This window comes from Chelon labrosus (genome assembly GCF_963514085.1).
Source record: "Chelon labrosus genome assembly, chromosome: 24".
NCBI lineage: Eukaryota > Metazoa > Chordata > Actinopteri > Mugiliformes > Mugilidae > Chelon > Chelon labrosus.
Genome location: NC_140357.1, coordinates 13,401,767 through 13,421,782, shown reverse-complemented (window position 1 = coordinate 13,421,782; position 20,016 = coordinate 13,401,767). Strand labels below are relative to the sequence as shown.

At 48.7% G+C, this 20,016-nt stretch overlaps 2 protein-coding genes across 2 annotated transcripts; both read left to right on the top strand.

The window, feature by feature from the left end:
- The first annotated feature begins 139 nt into the window (after positions 1 to 139).
- On the top strand, positions 140 to 10,584 carry nhej1 (nonhomologous end-joining factor 1). Its single transcript, XM_084574079.1, has 9 exons — positions 140 to 174; positions 1,098 to 1,212; positions 1,576 to 1,802; positions 1,935 to 2,156; positions 2,248 to 2,386; positions 2,556 to 2,614; positions 9,456 to 9,639; positions 9,724 to 9,833; positions 9,928 to 10,584. Exons 3-9 carry the CDS (start codon positions 1,614 to 1,616, stop codon positions 10,003 to 10,005), a joined length of 981 nt encoding a protein of 326 aa, XP_084430205.1. The 5' UTR covers positions 140 to 174; positions 1,098 to 1,212; positions 1,576 to 1,613; the 3' UTR covers positions 10,006 to 10,584.
- A 2,086-nt stretch (positions 10,585 to 12,670) lies between these two features.
- Positions 12,671 to 18,990, top strand: LOC311509646 (indian hedgehog B protein-like; the record flags this gene model as incomplete). The annotated part of the gene is made up of 3 exons (XM_084574884.1): positions 12,671 to 12,970; positions 16,046 to 16,307; positions 18,293 to 18,990. 3 exons carry the CDS (start codon positions 12,671 to 12,673, stop codon positions 18,988 to 18,990), a joined length of 1,260 nt encoding a protein of 419 aa, XP_084431010.1.
- Between the last annotated feature and the right edge of the window lie 1,026 nt (positions 18,991 to 20,016).

The window sequence follows — 20,016 nt, the reverse complement described above, 5'->3', positions numbered from 1 at the left end:
CTGGAAAGCAGATTAAAATAGGACATATTGCCGTCTTTTTATTTTGTTTTATTTTATTTTAATATCACTTTTTAATTTTATTTTAACTCGGAACCTTTGTAAAAGCTTCTTGTTTCACGTCGGTGTCGGAATCTTTAACAGTCAACAACATCCGGTGGAGGAACAGCTGCACTTGTTCGTACTTTTATATTGCTAATTCATTAGTTTTCTCAAGTTTTATCACGTATTTATTCTAGTTATAAATTGCTGCAGTAGAAAAATAACTGAACTACATTCATTTATGTTTACAATTGCAGAAAAAACCTTCCGTTGTCGCTGTATTCGCATGAAGCTAGCTAAACTTATTCAATTTAGAAAAAAGGCGTGATTTTTCTTGTAATAAAAATAATGGTTGTGTGATCGAGGTCGTCGCCGAATTAAAGAAAAGCTCCTATAGTTGTAGTAAGGTTTTAATTCTTGGCTATATCTTAATCGTATTTCAGACAAAGATTAAACAAATTAAAAATCGTGGTTATTTTAATTCGGTCTGGTCTGCGTTTCTGATTTTACCGGATTCTTCTTTTTTGTTAAAATAACCAGAAAAACTCGGTTCAAAAACACACCAGCTTTTGAATTCAGAACATTTTTATTTTTTATTTATTTTACTTCGATATGTTTTTGTGTTGTTTTCAATGTTTTCCTCTACCTGCTACGGTGTAAAATATACCTCAGCCATAGATAGCTTTTCTCTGGGAATGACTTCGATCTTTGTATGATATTATGATATTAATTAAGTAGATGGTAGCCGAAATAAAGAGTGTCTTCTTATTATTGAGTCTAGATTTAGTCTCATAGATTGGGTGTAGATTGGGTGCTTAGAACCATTGGGATTTAAATTCGTAGATTTTTTTAATGGAGTTTGGTGTGAGCGGTGAACTTTTCAGGAGCTGACCGCTGGCATCCGCGTCCAGCTTTGTGTGTCGGTATATTGTAGTCATAAACTGACTGATTTTGGTATTTTTGTGATTCCTAAATTGGCATGAGTCAGTCTGTGTAACCTTCTTTGTGTTTCAAATTGCGACTGACGAGAAATCCCTCGTTTCTTTCCCCGAAATCAGGAGCAGCCTCTGCGGTCTCCCTCCCGCTAGGTGGTGATTATGCGGCCGGCTCGGCGTCTGTGAAACGCGGCTCCAACAGATCTCAGTCCAGGCTTTCAGGACGCATTCCTCGGAGGTGAGTGATTTAAAAAAACACAAACACAAAAAGCACCGTGTTTTTGAGGCATGAGTGTTTAATTGCATCCACTTCCAGAAACAGCAGATTAGATCCACAACCTAAGGCTGTTAAATCAGTGGAAATGTCAGTGTGATTCTGAACTGTGAGGTTTTCTCCAAAATACACACAGCCCTGGATAATAAGTGCTTTTATTGTGAAAGGAAATGCTTTTTTTGGACTGTAAAGCACGTTGTAACTTTGTTTTGAAATAAATCTGCTCAGGTCAGTCTGTAGTTTTGGAAGCTATTTGAGCAAATTTCCTCTTTATACTCCAGTAACACAAGCAATCAGTGTTTAAACGATGACCCATCACATTCTCAGCCCGGCCACGTGTAGTTCCACACTCCTTTAAGTGTTTGATGGAGGCCCACGGAGCTGGTGCCGAGGACGACCTCCTCCAGAGTCCCTGGCGTCCCGTGAACATCAGCGGCTGCCAGCTCCTCACCAAGAGCCGGTTTGGTGGAACGTCGTACCGCCTCCTGCTGACTGACATGGTCTGCGTGTGGGAGGAGAGGATGGACGAGGCAGATATCCAAAGCCGAGCACAGGTAGATTGAGCTGCTCCTGGTATCTGTGCCAAAGGTTTTCAGTTTAAACTAGTGAAACTTCTCCTTCATATCCTTCTGAATATTTGATTTAAACCTCTTTTTAATGAACCCCTTTGCCCTTTGATGCACCAGAAGCTGAACAGACGTTTGCGAGCGCCGGTCGGTGCCTTCTTCTCCCACCTGTGCTCCGTGGTTCTGCCCTACTTGTCCAGAGAGGACGGGCCAGCTGATGGAGGAGCTCAGATCTCCATGATCCGACAGGACGACGGCTCAGTGAGCTTGAAGCTGAAGAGCGAGCTGGCCGGGCTGCCCTTCTACTGGGAGTTTCACTGCACCCCTGCCCCCGTCACATTGGTATGGTCCACAGTTCACATTTTTTTAGCAGAGGAGGTTTTCCCAATCCTCTGACTGTAGCTGTGTGTGTGTGTGTGTGTGTGTTTTTCAGGCCTGCGCTCAGCTGGTGCGCCCCCTGCTGGCGATGAGCCGCCTGCTGCAGATGCAGGTGGAGCAGCTGGGAGGTCTGCTGGGCAGGAAGGATGCAGAGATCCAGGACTACAGAGAGAACGGAGCCACGCTCAGCAGAGGTGAGCAGCAGCCTGAGGCATGACGTAACAGCTGAGGGGAAGATGTTTGTGTTATCTGAAAATTAACCATGATGCCGACCCCCATGGAGGGTCCCAATCCTCAGTTTTGGGCACATTATTAAAGGTGTAACTGTATTAATTTGTTCCTAATGTGTCTGTTTTAACGCAGAGCGGCTGCAGACAGATGCTTTTGAGGAGCAAACCTACAGAGAGGACTTCATGACAAAGGTCAGCGTCACACACACACACACACACACACACACACACACACACTCTCCCTGCAGCGGGCAGCCAGCTCGGGCTCCGTTCCTCCTCGTTAACCGGCCGCGGCGAGCTCCGAGGGAACCGCACGATAAAACCCTGCGACCGCTGGAAACATGAGCCGCCGTGACACGCTTTACAGTCACTGCGCGCTCAGCCGGGGCCAATCGGGACGAGGCGAGGGGCCGGGCCTTCGTTATTTCCTGGATATGAGTTTGGTTCCAGGTGTGGAATTTCTCATGTCGGGCTGCGCTGACCCCAGACCCTGTGTGTGTTTGAGTCCTGGCATTTCAGATGTGGCTGCTGAATTCTACCGTCTGCTCCCTCCTAGCTTATTATTTTACAGTTTTTTGTTCAGTGCAGTCGTCTCCTCCTGCTGTCTTGACGTTTATCCACTTGTAGATAATAAGAAATATTTATAACCGTTATAAATAAACCTGTAAAGCAAGGGAAGGTATAAATCAGCTGTTCCTTTTAAGGTGGGAGCGTCATCCAGATTCATCATTTCAGATGTTAATCATAGAACTATTTGTCAGTTTAAAGAGCACGACAGAGCCAGACCAACGTGTGAAATCCGCTTTCATGAGAACACGATGACGGCTGCTCATCTGTTGCGTGGTGCGGCGATTTGTCAGGAGGAAAAAGAGTCGTGTTTGTGTGATGTTTGTGTTTCCTCCAGCTCAGGTGAGAGGAGTCGGTCGTGGAAAGTTACATCAGGTTCGCAGTGGCAGCTCTGTTTGTTTTTGGGTGATCACGCCGCTTGGACAGGACGTGAGGGTGAGAGGACAGTCATAGACCAACCACAGAAGAAGAAGAAGAAGTAGAAGAAGAAGAAGAGAAATGCTGCAGAGGATCAAAGTCTTCTCTCTCGTGGCAAATTCCACCGAGCTGCGACGAGGCCGCCCTCAGACCAAAGTCCAAACTGAAATAAAACGTGTCTGGGAAAAATATCACCGGGATGCGTCAAACGGAGAATCACACACTGGATGGACGCCTGTGTGTGTGTGTGTGTGTGAATCAGGGAGGCGTTTAGCGTGTGTGTGCTAGTATTTATCTATCGGGGCAGGACCGTTGCACCCACTGACTCCTGTTTGTGTCTCCGTCTGTGTGCGTCTCCGTGGCAACGCTCGCGGCAGGCTATCGCAGCGGCGGAGCGGTCGCTTGGTTTTAAATGCCGTGAGGCGGTGGCATTAGCGCTCGTTAGCTGCTTTGTGAGTGTGTTTATTAGCTACAGCTGGGACGTCCTGACGAGAAGGCGGAAGAAATCTTCTTCTTCTTCTTGTACTGTTTTATTGCGTCAGGTATTAAAACCAGACAAAACATAAACTTTATTACCTGGATGATTCAGATTTCGGGTCAGGTCACATGTCTCGGTCACCTTTCTCCACCTTAAACCAGTTTATCTGTGACCCCTTAGCGGATTAGTGGGGCAAATATGAATCTACCAGACCTGAAACTGACTTCCTTTGGGTTTTAAACTCTCAGCGACTCATCAAACCAATGAAAATAAATGAGTAAGCTGTAGAGGAAGGTTTTGCTAACCGTCCCGATGTGAGGGAGGCATTGATCAGGTACGACACAGACCCTCTTGTAAAAACCGCCCAGCTTCAGTTCTCCTCCCTCGAACTTGAACTTCCGTGACATTTGCTCAGTTATTTACGTTCGGGTGCCAACAGAGAGCCTCATCGTGCCCTTCTTTTACCATTTCCACAAGTGTGTTTGTGCCTGTGCCATTTGTGGCCTCCGTTTCCCACACCAAGGGGGAGTGAAGGGCAGAGGGACAGTGAGAGGGAGGCCATGATGACAGGAGCAGCAGCTTTTATTTTCTACTGCAAAGCCCCTCTCCACCCGGTCACCACACAAACACCCCACCCAGCTCAGGTCAACATTTACATGGGTGGAATTAGACGGCGCTCGCACACACACACACACACACACACGCTCTCTCTTGGATTTAAGTTTGGGGGCAGGCTAAAGCTGGTCATGGAGCTGGAGGATGAAAAAAGGATCACATCAGCTTCCCTTAGGAAACTAAATGTGGATAGTGTGTGTTTGTGTATTTGTTCATGGAGCTTTGTGAGGACTGATCCAACTGATCCTAATATTGTGCAGGTCTCTCTTGTTGTGACTCTTCGTAGAACGGACGTGGGCCTTCTGAGGGTGTCCTGTGGTGTCCCTTTGGGGCCTCCTCTGTGGATCGTCCCACAGATACTTGATCAGTTTGGGATCTAGTGAATCTGGAGGCCAGGTCAACACCTTGTGCTGTTCCTGAAGCGTTTTTGTGGCTGCATCCTGCTGGGGGTGCAGGTTGGGGGGTGCCTGGTCTGGTCTAGGTGGGTGCTACATGTCCAAGTAACATCCACACCAATGAATGAATGAATGAATGCCAGGTCCTAAAGTTTCCCAGCGGAACGTTGAGCTGTCTCTAGGTGTTCGATGATAGTCCCTTCTCCTGCCGGTGGACATAATGTTGTGGCTGATCGGTGGACATGTCTCCGAGGGAGGACATTTTGACCGGCGCTGACATGGATTTCGGGTTCAGGTCGGCTGAATGTTGGGGTTATTTTAGGGGCCTGGGAATGCATTATGTCACTGAGAGTCCTCATAAAGATAGCACTATGACGAGGGGGGGGGGGGGGTGTATTCCTGTCCACACGGAGCGGCCTGTGACGCATGCTTTTGGTTTTACAGAGCCGTGTGTGTGTGTGTGTGTGTGTGTGTGTGTTACATACATATGTGTGTGTGTGTGTGTGTGAGAGACGCATGCCTTGCAGCAGCAGCAGTGTCCCGGTCGTCCCCGTTTGGGACCGTCGCCCGCCTCTGGTTTCACGAGACGCCGGCTTCACAGCTCCACGGCAACCGCGCTGCACCATAACGACATCTGACAATTAGTGGCCACGTCTGACCAAAACACCTCGCTCGAAAAAAAAAAAAAAAAAAAAAACGTTACGCCTTCCAGACCTGGCCGTCCTTTTCCCTCTTAAACTAAACTGAAGCTCTTTCTTGCCGTCGCCGTCGATGTGCAGTTTTCCTTCTCCTGTCCTGTCACGACCACGTGCTCCGACGGGGCGAGGAAATAAATGCTAGCTAGCTCTCCACGACAGGAGGAGTCACATCCTAATATCTGTGTCCTTCAACCAGTGGCTCTAAGTTAAGAGCGAGGCAGGAAACTTCTTGCATCCGCTGACCACAGCAGCTGCTCGACTCCAAAATACACACTTCATGACTGAAAGCAGCCGAGTGCGACTGGGAGGATGGAGAGGAGCTGCAGATACTGATGGAGGATGAAGATCTAATTAACACACACACACAAAAAAATAAAAATAAAACACATGCTGTAATCTATGGAGCTCTGGGATAGGTGCAGCTGTTTCAGATTAGTCTTTAAATCTGAACACGTTCATGTGCTGCGTCTTTAATCTGAGCTTAAACGCTGTTGTTCTCCTGAGATGCATAAAACCTAATAAACGACCTGTAGTCTGTCTTAATAGATAATAGGTAATATCATAAATGCCTGGGACAAAGGTCAAAGAACCCAGCAGGTGATTCAACCGAGATGTGAAGATTACGTGACGTCATTCGGTTTGAGGCAGAGAAGCAGTCGGAGGAAAGTGGAGGATCGGAAAGCTTCTTCTCTGCTTCTCTTTTTAGTAAATCATTGACTTGTTCTCCCATAAACCGCAGCGAGCGGCTCGTTATCTCACATACCTGAGGAATTCAGGGCCCGGGTGGGAGGTGGGAGGTGGGAGAGGCTGGGAGGAGGAGGAGGAGGAGGAGGAGGAGGAGGAGGAGGAGGAGGAGGAGGAGGAGGAGGAGGGTATTATGTTTCTTTAGATCGGTAAATAACGTCTTCACCTGGAAAATGAATGAAACACAAGCACCAGTATCTAGGAAACCAAATAACCACAGTTCTTCTCCGTTAGAGAGAAAGAGACAGCAAAATAAAACCATCCACACACAGTAGAGCCTCCTCCTCCTCCTCCTCCTCCTCCCGTACCTTCCGTCAGTTGCACACAGTTTCCACAGGGTTGTCCCCGTCCCGGCTCTGTAATTAGGCCTCTTCTGTGGCCTGGCTGCTCCCCCCTCTTTTCGGGGCTGCTGGCCTCTGGACCGGCCGAGCGCGGCGTCCCGCAAAGACATCACGAGTCTGTGAGCAACATGAGAGCGAGCGACACAAAACACGGCGCGCTGAACACGCCTCCGGCAGCTGCTGCTCCTCATGCGAGACACGCTTCCTGAACGGCGCTGCTCATTTTTGTGTTTTTATTTATTTTTTAGATTTTGTCCCATGAAATAAAAGAGACATGTGTCCCCTCGTCTCATGTGTTGAAGCTTCAGGACGTCAGGACGAACAGGTTGGAGTAATGATAGGCTACAGGTTGAATTTAGTATTTCATGCAGACTCTGGAGCTTGTGCATCAATCAGCCACAACATTATGACCACTGAGAGGAGAAGTAAATATCATTTAAACCATCTTGTGACAGTTCAGTGTTCTGCTGGGAAACTTCTGGACCTGGCATTCATTGGTGTGGATGTTACTTAGACATGTAGCACCCACCTAGACCAGACCAGGCCCCCCACAACCCCACCCACCTCCACCCCATAGCAAAGGCACTCCTTGATAGCAGCAGCCATCTCCAGCAGGATGCAGCCACAAAAACGCTTTAAGAACAGCACAAGGTGTTGACCTGGCCTCCAAATTCACTAGATCCCAAACTGATCAAGTATCTGTGGGATGATCCACAGAGGCCCCTCCCCTCAAAGGCCCCCCCACTAACAATGGGACACCCTCAGAAGGCCCATGTCCATTCTCTGATCAGTCACAACTGTTTTGGAGGCCTACACAGTATTAGGAAGGTGGTCATAATGTTATGGCTGATTTGTTGCAATGGACTTCATTCATCTCGCCCGTCGTGTCATTTTGCATCTCCTAACTCGCCCTCGTGCGGTTTGATCCTCCGTTTTTTTTTTGTTTTTTTCCGAGGACGCGACCTCAAGCGCGAACGCCGCTCTCTGATTGGCCGATGGGAAATCTGAGGTCACGGTGAGAGCGAGTCCGGTCGAGCGGGTGCGCGGGCGCGCGAGGGGAAAGACAACATGAGGTCAGCGACAGAGGCGAGGATGAGGGAGAGTTAGTGTGAGACTCACCGGCACCAGACCTCCGTCTAAAACCAGAGCTGTTTACCTGCTAATAATAGAGAAACCCCACCGCTGCCAACGGCCCCCGTCCTCTCATCACCTTCCCCACACATGATGCTTTACTGTGGGTCAGGGGGCGGAGTTTGGAGGCACCAGGTGAGTGTTCCTCCTCCTCCTCCTCCTTCTCCTCGCCGCCGCCACCACCGCCGCTGTAGCTGGTGGACTTTGTTCTGTTACAAAAGCAGGAAGGAACTTTCCACAGCTCAACGGGACGAGAGAGAGGTTGTTGACCTGCTGCTGGTCCTCACCTGGTGCTTCCTCTCTGGTCACAGATAACCAGGTGTCTCAGAGGGGGGGTGACGCCATTAACGCTCTTAATATTATTTATATTACTAGTTTAGTTTCAGTGTCTCTAACAGACGGATGATTTTATCACTTCAGGCCGACGGATCCAACAAATTGAGCTCAACGTTTCACATCAAATAATCTGAAGTGAGCCGGTGGGCAGCCAGAGAGGAGGAGGAGGAGGAGGAGGAAGAGGAGGAAGAGGAGGGGGAGAAGGCGAATAAAAAGAGAGAATAAAGTCGGCTTTCTGCTGCTTTCTGTGCCCCCAGCACATTGGTTTCTCTGTGCCCAAAGCAGCACCAAGCCTCACCAGAGCATACATTTATTTTTACGATATTTAAACAAACAAATAACAAAAATAAATCAATGCGAAACCTCCAAACCCCCGACCAAAGTGTGTTTAGGAGCCCCTCTGCCCTGACAGCGAGCAGGAGACCACCAATTTCTCCCGGTCAATATTTGAGGAGCTAATTTGGAGAGTTTGTCCTCTCCATCGGGGGGAAAAAAGAGGGATTTAGTGAATAGCGAGTGTTTTTCTACGCGTCGGCCGTGCGTCGGCATAATGTCTCAGGAGTTTACCTGCGCCCTTATCTGTCGGGCCGGTGTGTGTGTGTGTTTCAGTTGTTCCTGCTGGACGCTCGGCCCGCAGTCAGCTGTGCCAATAATGCAGCTTTGATTAGAGGCTTATCGCTGCCGCGGCGCACCCTGCATCACACCTCGGACATGTGACTCCCACGCAGCAGCGCCATAAAACAAACAAACCCAGAGCTGTGTCCACACAGGAACTGGAAATCACTCCTCTTCTTTTCTTTTTCATGGATGAAACTCATGCACCGGACAAGGTGTTGAAATAAAGACAAACACCTTAAAGAGTGAAGAAGATGATTCTAGTTTATTGTCTGAGATAATTAAACCTGAAATTAATACAAAATAGGATTAAAATGCTCCAATAAAACCTCTAAATAAGCAGCACCTTCATTTGTAGAGATAATTGTTGTAACTAAAACCTAATTAGGAAAGCGAATCTGAAAGTGAGAGGCTGGTTTGAAACCCTTCGCTGTGCACACAACAACAACACCAACAGGTCAAAGGTGAAGCACGGCGTTTCTCTGGAACTCTGTGCTTTCATTTTCCTGCCAAGTATTTGTCATAATTTCCTAAACGTCCAAGAAGGTGATGCATAGTTACGTGTATTTGAGTCACGCTGATTTTGTCTGGAGGAAAGAAAATAAGTTAATTGGACGCTGTTGCACTAAACCTGCAGGAAACAGCTGATTAAACTTCTTTGCACCGTCTCCACGCTCCGTTGTCTCTCCTCATCAGACTCTTCCTCAGCTGTCCTCCGAACACCAGGATGCCCAGGGCTTCAACGCCGACCTCCAGCAGCTCTACGCCGCCGTCGTCGCTGCTCACGGAAACGCTCGAAAACGCAAACTGTCAGAGGAGCACTCTTGCGTCGAGGGGGACCGGCCGGCCTCCGGAGAACCAGCCCTCGCCTTGAGTCCGGGTGAGTTTGATTTCAGTTCTGAGCAGATGAAATGTTTAAAGATGTAAAGACGCTGCAGCAAACGTTTAATTTCCTGTCCTTCAGGTGTTGGATCTGACAGCAGTGAATCCGTAGATGGCGACAGAAGACAGAGCCGCAATGGCCGCGTGGAAACCTCTGGATCCAAGATGGCCGACAGAGGCGCAGGACAACAGGTACGAGAGGAGGAGACGTTTTTATGATTAAATCGTTTTTGTTTTCTGCATTTAACGTCTTTTAAAGACTCCTCCTTCTTTTTGTCTTCTGCAGTCTGGGACCGTCGCCTCTGACCCCGCTGAGCGACCGACCTCCAAACCAAAGAAGAAGAAAGTGGGGCTGTTCAAATGAGGCAGAGCAGTAGGACGCACACACCTACACATACAGAGACGTCAGTTCAGAAGTCCATTCACTAAACGGCCTTTTTAAAGTTTAAAGTTTTACACTGAAGGATATTTTTTACAGCCTGAAACACTGGAGATGTTTTGGTTTTAAAATGTTTCTTATGCAGGAAATCATAATTAATATGCAGGTAATCTGTGGTGTTTTATGTGTTACTCAATAATTAAATGTCGTGTAGTTTTAACAGGTGTAAATAATGAAGTCAGACAAGCTGTTAATTAAACACAAGAATGAATTTTAACGGCTCGTTTTGTCGTTTTTATTTTGCTAAATGTGACGAGAACAGAAAGATAAAGGAGGACTCAGGTTTCTGTCCAGATGTTTGAAGTCATTTCTTTCTAAACGCGTCAGACAGACGGAGAGTAATGAGGCCGACGGCGGTCGATAGAGCAGCCGCTCGTCCTTTTTTTTCAGAGCACGGTGACATGTTGACTCAAGGTGTTGCAGCATCTTGGGAATGCTATTGAAGTTTTAGATGAGAAGTCACTGTTTGCCTGCGACGGCTCCGGAGCGTTTCAAGTGTTTCTGTGCGACGATCGTTGGTTAAAAGTGACTTTATTCTTGGCTGGCTGAATTCCCTGGATGATCGGAGGAAAGAAGCCGCTATAATTACATTTAAATTATATTTATTGTTAAGAGTATGCTCCAGAAGAACAAATAATCTTCATCTGTGTGTCAGATTAGTCTGAACTCTTGCTTTTAGAGACGTCACGTGTTCTGAAATCAGTCTTCTCTCATCTAAAGCTCCTCATTAACTGCTTTTGTGCACAAAATTGAGTCGGCAGCAAAATAAATCAGCCCTGGAGGAGATTAAATGTTAGATTTTAGGGTTGGAGCTGCGTTCTTTTAAGAGGAAGACATCAGGATGGAATATGAGATCTCAAATCGTAAACTGTTTCAACGATTTCCACTAATAAGAACGTGAAAACCACACCAGGGCGCTGTTTAAAGTCGGTATTAGTTCTCAGTGGGTGCGAGGTGGAAGGTTCCTGGACCCTGGAACTTTAAGCTCCAAGAGAAAACGTCCTAAAACGTCTTCGTTCGTCTCGAAGCTAAAGGAACCTCCAGAGTTGTGTTCCTGATTGTGACGGGTTGTTCTCCTGTGATGGAGGGGTGAGCTCAGCGGGGCTCACCGGGCTCTGCAGCAGAGTGTTGGGTGTCATGTTAGTGAAACTGGACCTTTCCCCTCCGACATAATTCACCGCAGTGAGCCGCTCCGTCATCCACAGCTGATCCCTCTGTACATTGTGCATCTGTGTCAGACGTGTCGGCATCTCTGACTCCCCACGGAGCAGCTGCTGATCATTTCTCACTTCTTCACTTTTTTACCTGTGGTGAGAGTTACCGGTTGAAGTCATATCAGTGCAGATAGATGTCTTTTATTTTAAACTGTCCCCCCCACACACACACACACACACAACACGCTGTGAAACCTGAAGCCGTGCCTGGCTGCATCATTCTTTAATTCACCTTTCAGAATCGTGCGGCCAATGGTTCCCACTTTGGTTTGAGTTATTTCTGACCTGTAAACTGCAAACAAAGCCGTGGCCTTAGGTCTTTCATCTCCTGGTGTGGACGCGGCTTTAAGATCAGACAGTAGCAGAGATTCAGACTAAATTTAGAGCCTGGTTCATTTAGTGAAAATGCAGATGAAGCTCCTGGGCTGAGATTTACAGCCGTGTCCCCCCATGAGCCTCCAGTTAGTCTGTAACAGTTATTGATTTGTGTTTTGTGTTGCTGGACTCAGACTGAGGCTGTGTGTGTCTATTAAAGTGATAAAACTTAAAGCTCGAGGTTGAGGCTTGCTGCTTCCTCCTCTCCTGCTCTGCAGACTGTTATGTCACTCTGTGCCCTGTCTCACATCTCTGGAGAGAAAAGGCCGCGGAGCTCCTGCTCATGCGTCTTGACTTGAGGACACGGGTCCAAAGGACGTTCTCGTGGCTCGGTGTTTGTCTGTCCTCTTGGCTCAAGCTCCAGCTGACAATAAACAGATGAAGGCGGCCGCGGGGCCTGTGCCACCCCGATGGGAGGAGAGGACGGTGCAGAGGGCAGGTCCAGCAGGGCGCGGTCTTCTTCTTCTCCCGCGGCACCTCATCTGTACTGTAGTAGGATCTCTTCCATTTCCATTTCTGCCAACAGCCCTGCGCCACAGGGACGCATTGAGAGCAAAGCCGAGAGGCAGAAACCGCTGCGGGGACACCCTTTGACCGCCGTGCCCAAAAGACGCAGCCATCCTACGCACCGCGCCTCCGTGTCTGTCTGTAGCCCGTTTCTCACAGCTTCGACACAGAGGGACCGCTTTGAACCTGCCTGCCAAGATAAACTCACCTCCCTATTTATGCCCCTGCCTCCGCGTGCACTCGGGACAGGAGTGTGTCAGCAGCGCAGAGGACAGGTTCAAGTCTCTCCAGCTCGTCTCCAGCCGCGCACTGGCCACTTTTACGCGCCGGGAATGGCGACTTTCAGGGACTCTGGGATGAGTCCTGCTCTATTATCTCCACTTTAAGATTCTGGAGGAACCCACGCGTGGGTGGGTGGGGGGGACACTTCAATAGAAATACAGCGGTGAAGTTTTGGCCTCCCGCCGGGGGGTGACACACCGGCCCCGGGCGGAATGCTGCTCCCGACGCTGGTGACGTGCCTCGCCGGGTGCGCCTTCCTCCTCTCGCCGGTCAGCGAGGGCTGCGGACCGGGCAGAGGCTATGGCAAGAGGCGGTCACCGCGGAAGCTGGCGCCCCTCGCCTACAAGCAGTTCAGTCCCAACGTGGCCGAGAAAACGCTGGGGGCCAGCGGGAGATACGAAGGGAAAATAACCCGGAACTCTGAGCGCTTCAAGGAGCTCACCCCGAACTACAACCCCGACATCATCTTTAAGGATGAGGAGAACACAGGTGCAGACCGCATGATGACACAGGTAACCCCGCCGTGGAGCCTCCGGGGCTCTGTCCGGACCAGAGGCTGATTATTTAGGAGCTGCTCTGGTTCGTGGTGCACTTTGCCCGGTCTTTAAATGCTGTTATCTTTTCTGCTGTTCTTGTTGACTCGAGGCTTTTTGTCAAGAAAACAGACAAACTAAACCAAACTTGTCTCTATAATTACTCAAACATCCAAGAATATCTTTTTATTTTATGTCTTTTTAACCGAGTTCCTGGTCTGAATCACAGCAGCTCAAACTTTCCCTCAGATGAAACTTGTTTAAGGTGGATTTTTCTTGCAGCATCTGTGTGTTTGAACTGCTCCTGCCCCCGTCAATAATAAAAGCCCTGCGGCCTGTTGACACAGCGGAGTCTGAATTGTGGAGGTGACCGGTCTGAATCAGATCTCCTCCTCTGCTCCGCATGCTCTTTCAGAGGCTCACTGTGGGCAGCTCATGCGTAAAAGAGGGCAACCCCATCTAAAAATGTACGGAGAGCGGTCGCTCTTAATTAAAACACTATGTCCTCTGTTTTACATCATGTTTTTGGTGGAAAAACAGCCAAAAGTCGTATTTGGTTAGAGCCCGGGTCAAGTGTGTACTGATGTTTACCGTTTTCGTTTTTAGCCCCACTGGCCAGAGTTAACAGTCGCCTTTTGGACTGTCAGAAATCTTTACGACACCGTCATTGAAGTGGCCCCCGGTGGAATTTATTTGACTCCCAATTTCCCCAGGAATAAAGTATTTATATCTGGCTCTTGTGACCGCGGGCTTCCTCCCGAGCGGCAGCGTTTATGTCCACAGACCCACGTGGGGAATGAAAGCGCACACTCCCCGTCTGGAGCTGTCACCTCGCTGCGCGCACTGCAAGAAGTGTCCGGCCCAGAGAGAGAGAGAGTCCTGCAACAGGGACTGGAAAGACAGATTCAGATTCAGAAAACTTTATTTGTCTCCTGGGGGCAATTTAAGGCACAAGTGAGCAGCTTAACGTGCAAGTACAGACATTTTAAGGTGCAGAAAAACAGAAACAGAACAAGACAGGAATGAAATGAGCAATCTTTCCATTGATTCTCACTGTGGCTGATTTAAAATCCCCAAATCATTTGAGTTTGCTGCTTTCTTGCTGTTTCAAGCAGTGATCTAAAGCCTCCAGGTGAATCGTCTCCTGTTAGCAGGACATTTCTTGCAGCGTGCAACCCTGAGCCGCCGCCGCCGCCGCCGCCGCGCGTCAACAGCGCTGACCTGCACACAATTTATGGGCTCCAAGCCGCAGGAGACAGCCTCCTGTTTGTCTTTTACTATTCCGTGTTACTTTTTGTTTGTTTTTGCAGCGCACATGTGCAGAAATAGCTCATTTCACTTGTGCTGAAGCCGTAATTATACGGATTTTTTATTTTTTTTCGCCTCTTTAGTTTTTATTCGCCTTTCCTGGGCGCTCCTGAGCTGCATACAGACGCGACTGTTTAGAGGCGAAGCCGCGCTGCAAAAAGTGACACTTTTCACGTTTTAAACTGATTATAGATTGTTTCCAAAGCGCATGCACAGAAAGAAAATGTTCACAGACACAATCCTCTTTAGTGTAAGAACATAACCTCTCTTGCTGCGCTTGGATCCGGACACCGCTGCCTTTTGCAGATGCTCCCTCTTCATTTTTAGGAAAACAGGACTTCTAGACGACTTGTCTGAGACACTTTTTGCAGCGCGAAGGTGCGCACAGGCGCATGCTGTCAGCCCGTGCGTCCAATGTTTGTGCAGCCAGCGGTTTGGTGCTAAAACCGCCGCTACAGAAACCCCCGTCGATCCGCATGCCTTGAAAGGAAAACCAACAAAATCTATCGTCTGATTTATGAAGTCCAGCTCGTTGCTCTGACCGCACAGAGAAAACACAAGACGTTAAAATCCACACTGAACGCCGTGAAAAGGCATCTGTGGCCGCCGAGCCGCGAGCTATTCTTATCACAGCCAGCATGGAAAAAGGACATTTATAGGGTTTAATCCCGGTTTGCAGCTTTAATAGGCAGAGCTGCATCACTGAGAGACGCTTTGAGAGGAAATGACCAGACGCCCTGCAGTCAGGCTCAGCTCAGACCCGAGCTGCTCCACTTTAGATCAGTTTGGTCATGAGGAGGACAACAGTTTGACTTTGTGAACTTTACTGGACCAGAAAGACCAGAGTCAATTTAAATTCTGACCTCAAAGATCATCCTTCCTGTATTATAATGTGAATTAGCCCCCTCCTCCTCCTCAGGTCAGTCTGTGCTCCTGTTAGACCCCCTCCCTGCAGCCATATCTGGCCTCCACTTCAGCAACAACAACAGGCAGATAAGTCGTTTAAATCTGAGCCGTTAGTCTCTGTGTTGCCTCTCGGATGCAAAACCTTTACATCTCATCATTTGGACTGACGGTGTCTTAAACTAGAGGACGTCAGGACCCCCGTCAGCCAGTCTGGGCCCTTTCTAGAGGCCTGAAATCAGACCAGGTGTGTGTGAGAGGACGCTCCAACAATGCCAGCCGGCCGGCGGGTGGTGGAGATAAACGGAGCTGACTGGGAGGTTTATTCTCTGGAGCAGGAGGGAGTTGAACGAGTTCGTCAATAGGCCCTCTCACCTTCTGTTTGCTCACCCTGACCAGACTCCAGGTTTAGAGGGACGCTGAGAACCTCTTGTTCCCGTAGCAGGCACCCCCGTCACCCCCACCCTATAACCACCCTATAACCTCACAGCCCCCTCCCTTGCTTCACCCCCACGCCCCTCCATCCATCCCCAACATAGCTCACCACAGAGAGCAAACACTGGGCCGAGCTGGGACAGCAGAGGTGCATTGTGGGAAGGCAGGAGCCACAGACAAGAAGGAGAGGGGGTGATGAGGGTTTGGTGAAGTCCATGGGTGCAGCTAGAATGGGTCTTTGTGAGGAGACCAGTATTTTCTGGGCTTTAACATCAACTCTGCTTTAATTTAATAAATGTAACATCTGCCTCGTTCACGTGTCCACAAAGTTTTGACCTTGTCCTCGTCCGTGATGCCTGTTCTGGTTCTGTATTCTACTTCTAAAACGACGTGCCTCCTCCTCTGCAGCGCTGCAAAGACAAGCTGAACTCTCTGGCCATCTCGGTGATGAACCTCTGGCCCGGGGTCCGGCTGCGGGTCACCGAGGGCTGGGACGAGGACGGCCATCACTCGGAGGAGTCGCTGCACTACGAGGGCCGGGCGGTGGACATCACCACCTCGGACCGGGACAGGAACAAGTACGCCATGCTGGCGAGGCTGGCGGTGGAGGCCGGCTTCGACTGGGTCTACTACGAGTCCAAAGCCCACATCCACTGCAGCGTCAAGTCAGGTGAGCGAGGTTTGGGTGGAGATTATAGACGTTATAGAGTCCTCAGCCTCCTGCTCAGCTTTGATTTAACTTTAATCTCCATCCTCGGGTCCTCTGGTGTGTTAGTGAAGCATGTTCGTCTTCCTCAAAGAGATGATTCAGGGAAATGTCGCACCGTGTCGCTGTAACATGAAGCAAGAGTCAAAGAAAAGGTTCAAAACAAACTGAAACTCAACAGCAGCTGCTTTCATTGCCTCTTCTCTTCTAACTCTTTACGTCACTCCTCTGCTCCGATCACTAACTCCTTCTGCTTGTCAGCTCTTCTTCCTCTTCTCCTCCTCCTCCTCCTCTCATCTGCCACTCACCTCATAGTAGACGTCACAGCTAAAATTCATCTTTTGTCGCTTTCCTCACACAGAAGCAGGCTCATTAAAACTTTTAAAAGGTTTTATTCTAAAGATTCTCGACGGTTTCAGGGACTTTTTGGTGCTAACTAGAGCTGGACCGTCTCCAGACCGTCTCCAGACACAGATGCATGTTAGCGTGCGGTGCAGACAGAGTTCCTCTTTTCTCTTGTGGCATCAAATCAGCTGCTGAGACCTTTTTTCTCTCATCGTGGTTCGACATAGCTCCACACAGCCTCCGCTCGCTGGGTGTGTAATTTGCAGTTAGCATGAAAAGTAACACAGGCGTGTCATGGCATCCAAAAAAAAGTGGATCCACACAAACACACACACACGTGCTGAAAGTGGCACCGTCCCGTTAAAATGCATCCGAATAAAACACCTAAACACATTTTACACTGAGTGGTAACTGAGATTTTCCTTTTCTTTCTCCCTTTTCCTACTTCACCTCTCTTTTCCCTTCCTCTTTCTCCTCTTCCCTCCCAGATCGGGTTGCGAGGGCCCAGTCCTTGACTTGATCAGAAGGGCAACCAATCAATCAAGTTGGTATTACTTCCTGTTTTTGATTACTTCTTTGTTTTTTTCTCAAAATTTATCAAAACAACCCGAGAAACGAAGCTGCTCTGACGGAAAACTCACCTGCAAGACTTAACCTGAAGCGGAGCAGGGACTGGACTCAAAACATTTGTTGATAATGAGGAGAAAAATAAGGAATTAACAGAGCTAATTAAAGGTTTTAACTCAACCGACGTCTGCAGACGATCCAGGAAGATAGTTAGGAAGGAGATAGCTCAGGAGAAAATTGTGGCTATTTCCATTTTAGCTGCTGAGATTCAAAACAAAAGACAAATGACTAATTAATGAGGACTGTTTATTAATAATTAAAGAACTAAATGATAAGTTTTATTTAGTTTTCTGTTTGTCTGTCGGGTGTGTGATTGGAGGAGGAGCTGATCAGCAGCATTAAACACAAACACAACAAACAGTCAGGTCAGATTTCCCTGAAACCCTCGAGCCACGTCCGCGTCCAAACCTGGAACATGTCTCTGGACGTGGCGTGTCAGATGATTAACCCGCTGGCTGGACTTCCTGCTCTGCGCCTTCCTCCTCCAGGTGACTTATCTTATCACCTGGCCTTGGCTTTCCTACCTTCCCCAAATATTTATCCCCTGATAGATTTCAGGCAGTCCTCAAGTGTCACTTTCAAGTCCCCGGACTCATTGTCACGGACACAATCCGGCCTGGACACACATGAGCATTTCTCCAGGGCTGCAGACGGGAGCTTTTATCTGACAGCTGCCTTATTGTTCTTTTATGTGCAGTGTCGGAAAGAGAAGAGTCAATATTTAGCTACAGGGAGTTGCTAAAGATTTATTGTGTGCTCGGGAACTTTGGTATGGAGGCTCATTCCTGCCACGAGAAATGCTAGGAATGACAAATATAAGAGTACTCATGGTCAGCTATTAGTCCCAAACACCAAGAGATGAGGAGCTCAGTGTAAATGACCTCACACACATCACACTTTTTAGACTATTTAGACCAAATAACTGAGTTCCAGGAGTTTGAAGTCTAAATCCTGTCTCTGCTCGTCTCCGTCCTCAGACCACTCAGTGGCAGCTAAGTCTGGAGGCTGTTTCCCCGGCGACGCCTTGGTGACGCTGGAGAGCGGCGGTCAGACGTCCATCAGCGACCTGCGCCCCGGTGAGCGAGTCCTGGTCTCGTCAGGCAGCGACGGCCGGGGGGCGCTGGTGTACAGCGAAGTCCTGACCTTCCTGGACCGGGACCCCGTGACCCGGAGACTCTTCTACACCCTGCAGACACAATCCGGGGCACAGATCTCGCTCACCGCCGCCCATCTGATATTTGTGTCTGAAGGTAACTGCTCAGAGGGGGCGGTGCCGGCCCACGGCGCCCTCAGGACTGTGTACGCCAGCCAAGCACGCCCGGGACAGTGTGTGCTGGTGTCAGAGGGTGAAGCGGGACAGAAGCACGGAGAGGGGCGTCTGTCTCGGATCAGCCGGGTCAGCGTGAGGGAGAGCAAGGGGGCATTTGCCCCTCTCACCCGGGAGGGGACGGTGGTGGTGGACGGAGTGGTGGCGTCCTGCTACGCAGTGGTGGACCAGCACTCCCTGGCCCACTGGGCCTTCGCCCCCTTGAGGCTGATGCACAGCTGGACTGGGACCACTGGGGGCCACGGTGATGGGGTCCACTGGTACTCACAGCTTTTACACTGGCTGGGGCGGATGCTGCTGGACTCGGGACGCCTCCACCCGCTGGGTGTAGCTCCAGACAACAGGTGAGGGAGGAAGGGAGGAAAAAAACGAACAAAAACAGAACCTGAAACCTCAAAACCTGTCGAGCTGGACCGGATCAGGATGGGGGACGTTTGGGTTCCTGCCGAGGCCCTGACGGGACAAACTGTGACGAGACAGATGAGTTCCCCCCAAAATAACAAAGAGACAAATGAGTGAGAGGAGGACGACGATGAACTATGAACATTTGTGTCCTGAAAACACTATGAAACAAGAACCCTTAAAATAACCTCAGTTCAGACATTTTACTGGAGTTTGTTTTATGTTCAAGACCTGAGATATTATTATTCTAACACTCATATTTTATCTCACATCAGCTGTAAATGACTCTAACAGGTTTAATCTGATGGATTCTTATGTGGAATAAAACATGAACGCCTCTGATTTTTAACTTTAAAGCACTTTAAAGGTATAAACTAAGACATGGCCTTTGTGTTTATGGTTAGGGTTGAGTTAATTATTATTATTTACGGGCCTCAGTTAAGCCCTTAACTTTAAACACCTGCAGACACCTTGAACATGAACCAAACGCTCCCCGTGAGGTCCCAGTCCACCATTACTGGCCCGCTAACTGAGTTTTAAGGGATTTTAGTTTCCTAGTGACGCTGCTGTGTTGTTTGTGCACAAAGAAAATGTAACTGCTTTAATACAGAGACTTTAGGAGAACCGGTAGAGCGTATTTAAGTATTGTTTGTTTACAGAAAATCCAACAATGTATATGGAGTTGCTATTTTGGGTGAAGAGATGTTAAAACAACAAAAAAAAGATTTATTTTTGAAATTAAATTATATGGAAATGAGCTGTGTGCTGCTGCTTCATTCTGTGTCTTGGAGGGGGAGGGGGGTATTTTAACAGACAACCAGTGACCACAGGGCGGCGCAAGTGGGCCGCACTCGTGCGTAAAAGCACCAAGGTGGCGCAAAACGAGCACAAAGAACAAAGAAGATGCAAACAGGTAAATGTAAAGGGAGGAGGGCGTTTTTTTGTTTTGTTTTGTTTTTTAGTTTGGGCCTC

Bases quoted from the DNA above. Each gene is read 5' to 3' on its own strand.
- nhej1 (XM_084574079.1), top strand. From the start codon at position 1,614: ATGGAGGCCCACGGAGCTGGTGCCGAGGACGACCTCCTCCAGAGTCCC. The intron at 2,387-2,555 runs GTGAGCAGCAGC...GTTTTAACGCAG, and splicing joins CGGAGCCACGCTCAGCAGAG to AGCGGCTGCAGACAGATGCT. The intron at 2,615-9,455 runs GTCAGCGTCACA...TCTCCTCATCAG, and splicing joins GAGAGGACTTCATGACAAAG to ACTCTTCCTCAGCTGTCCTC.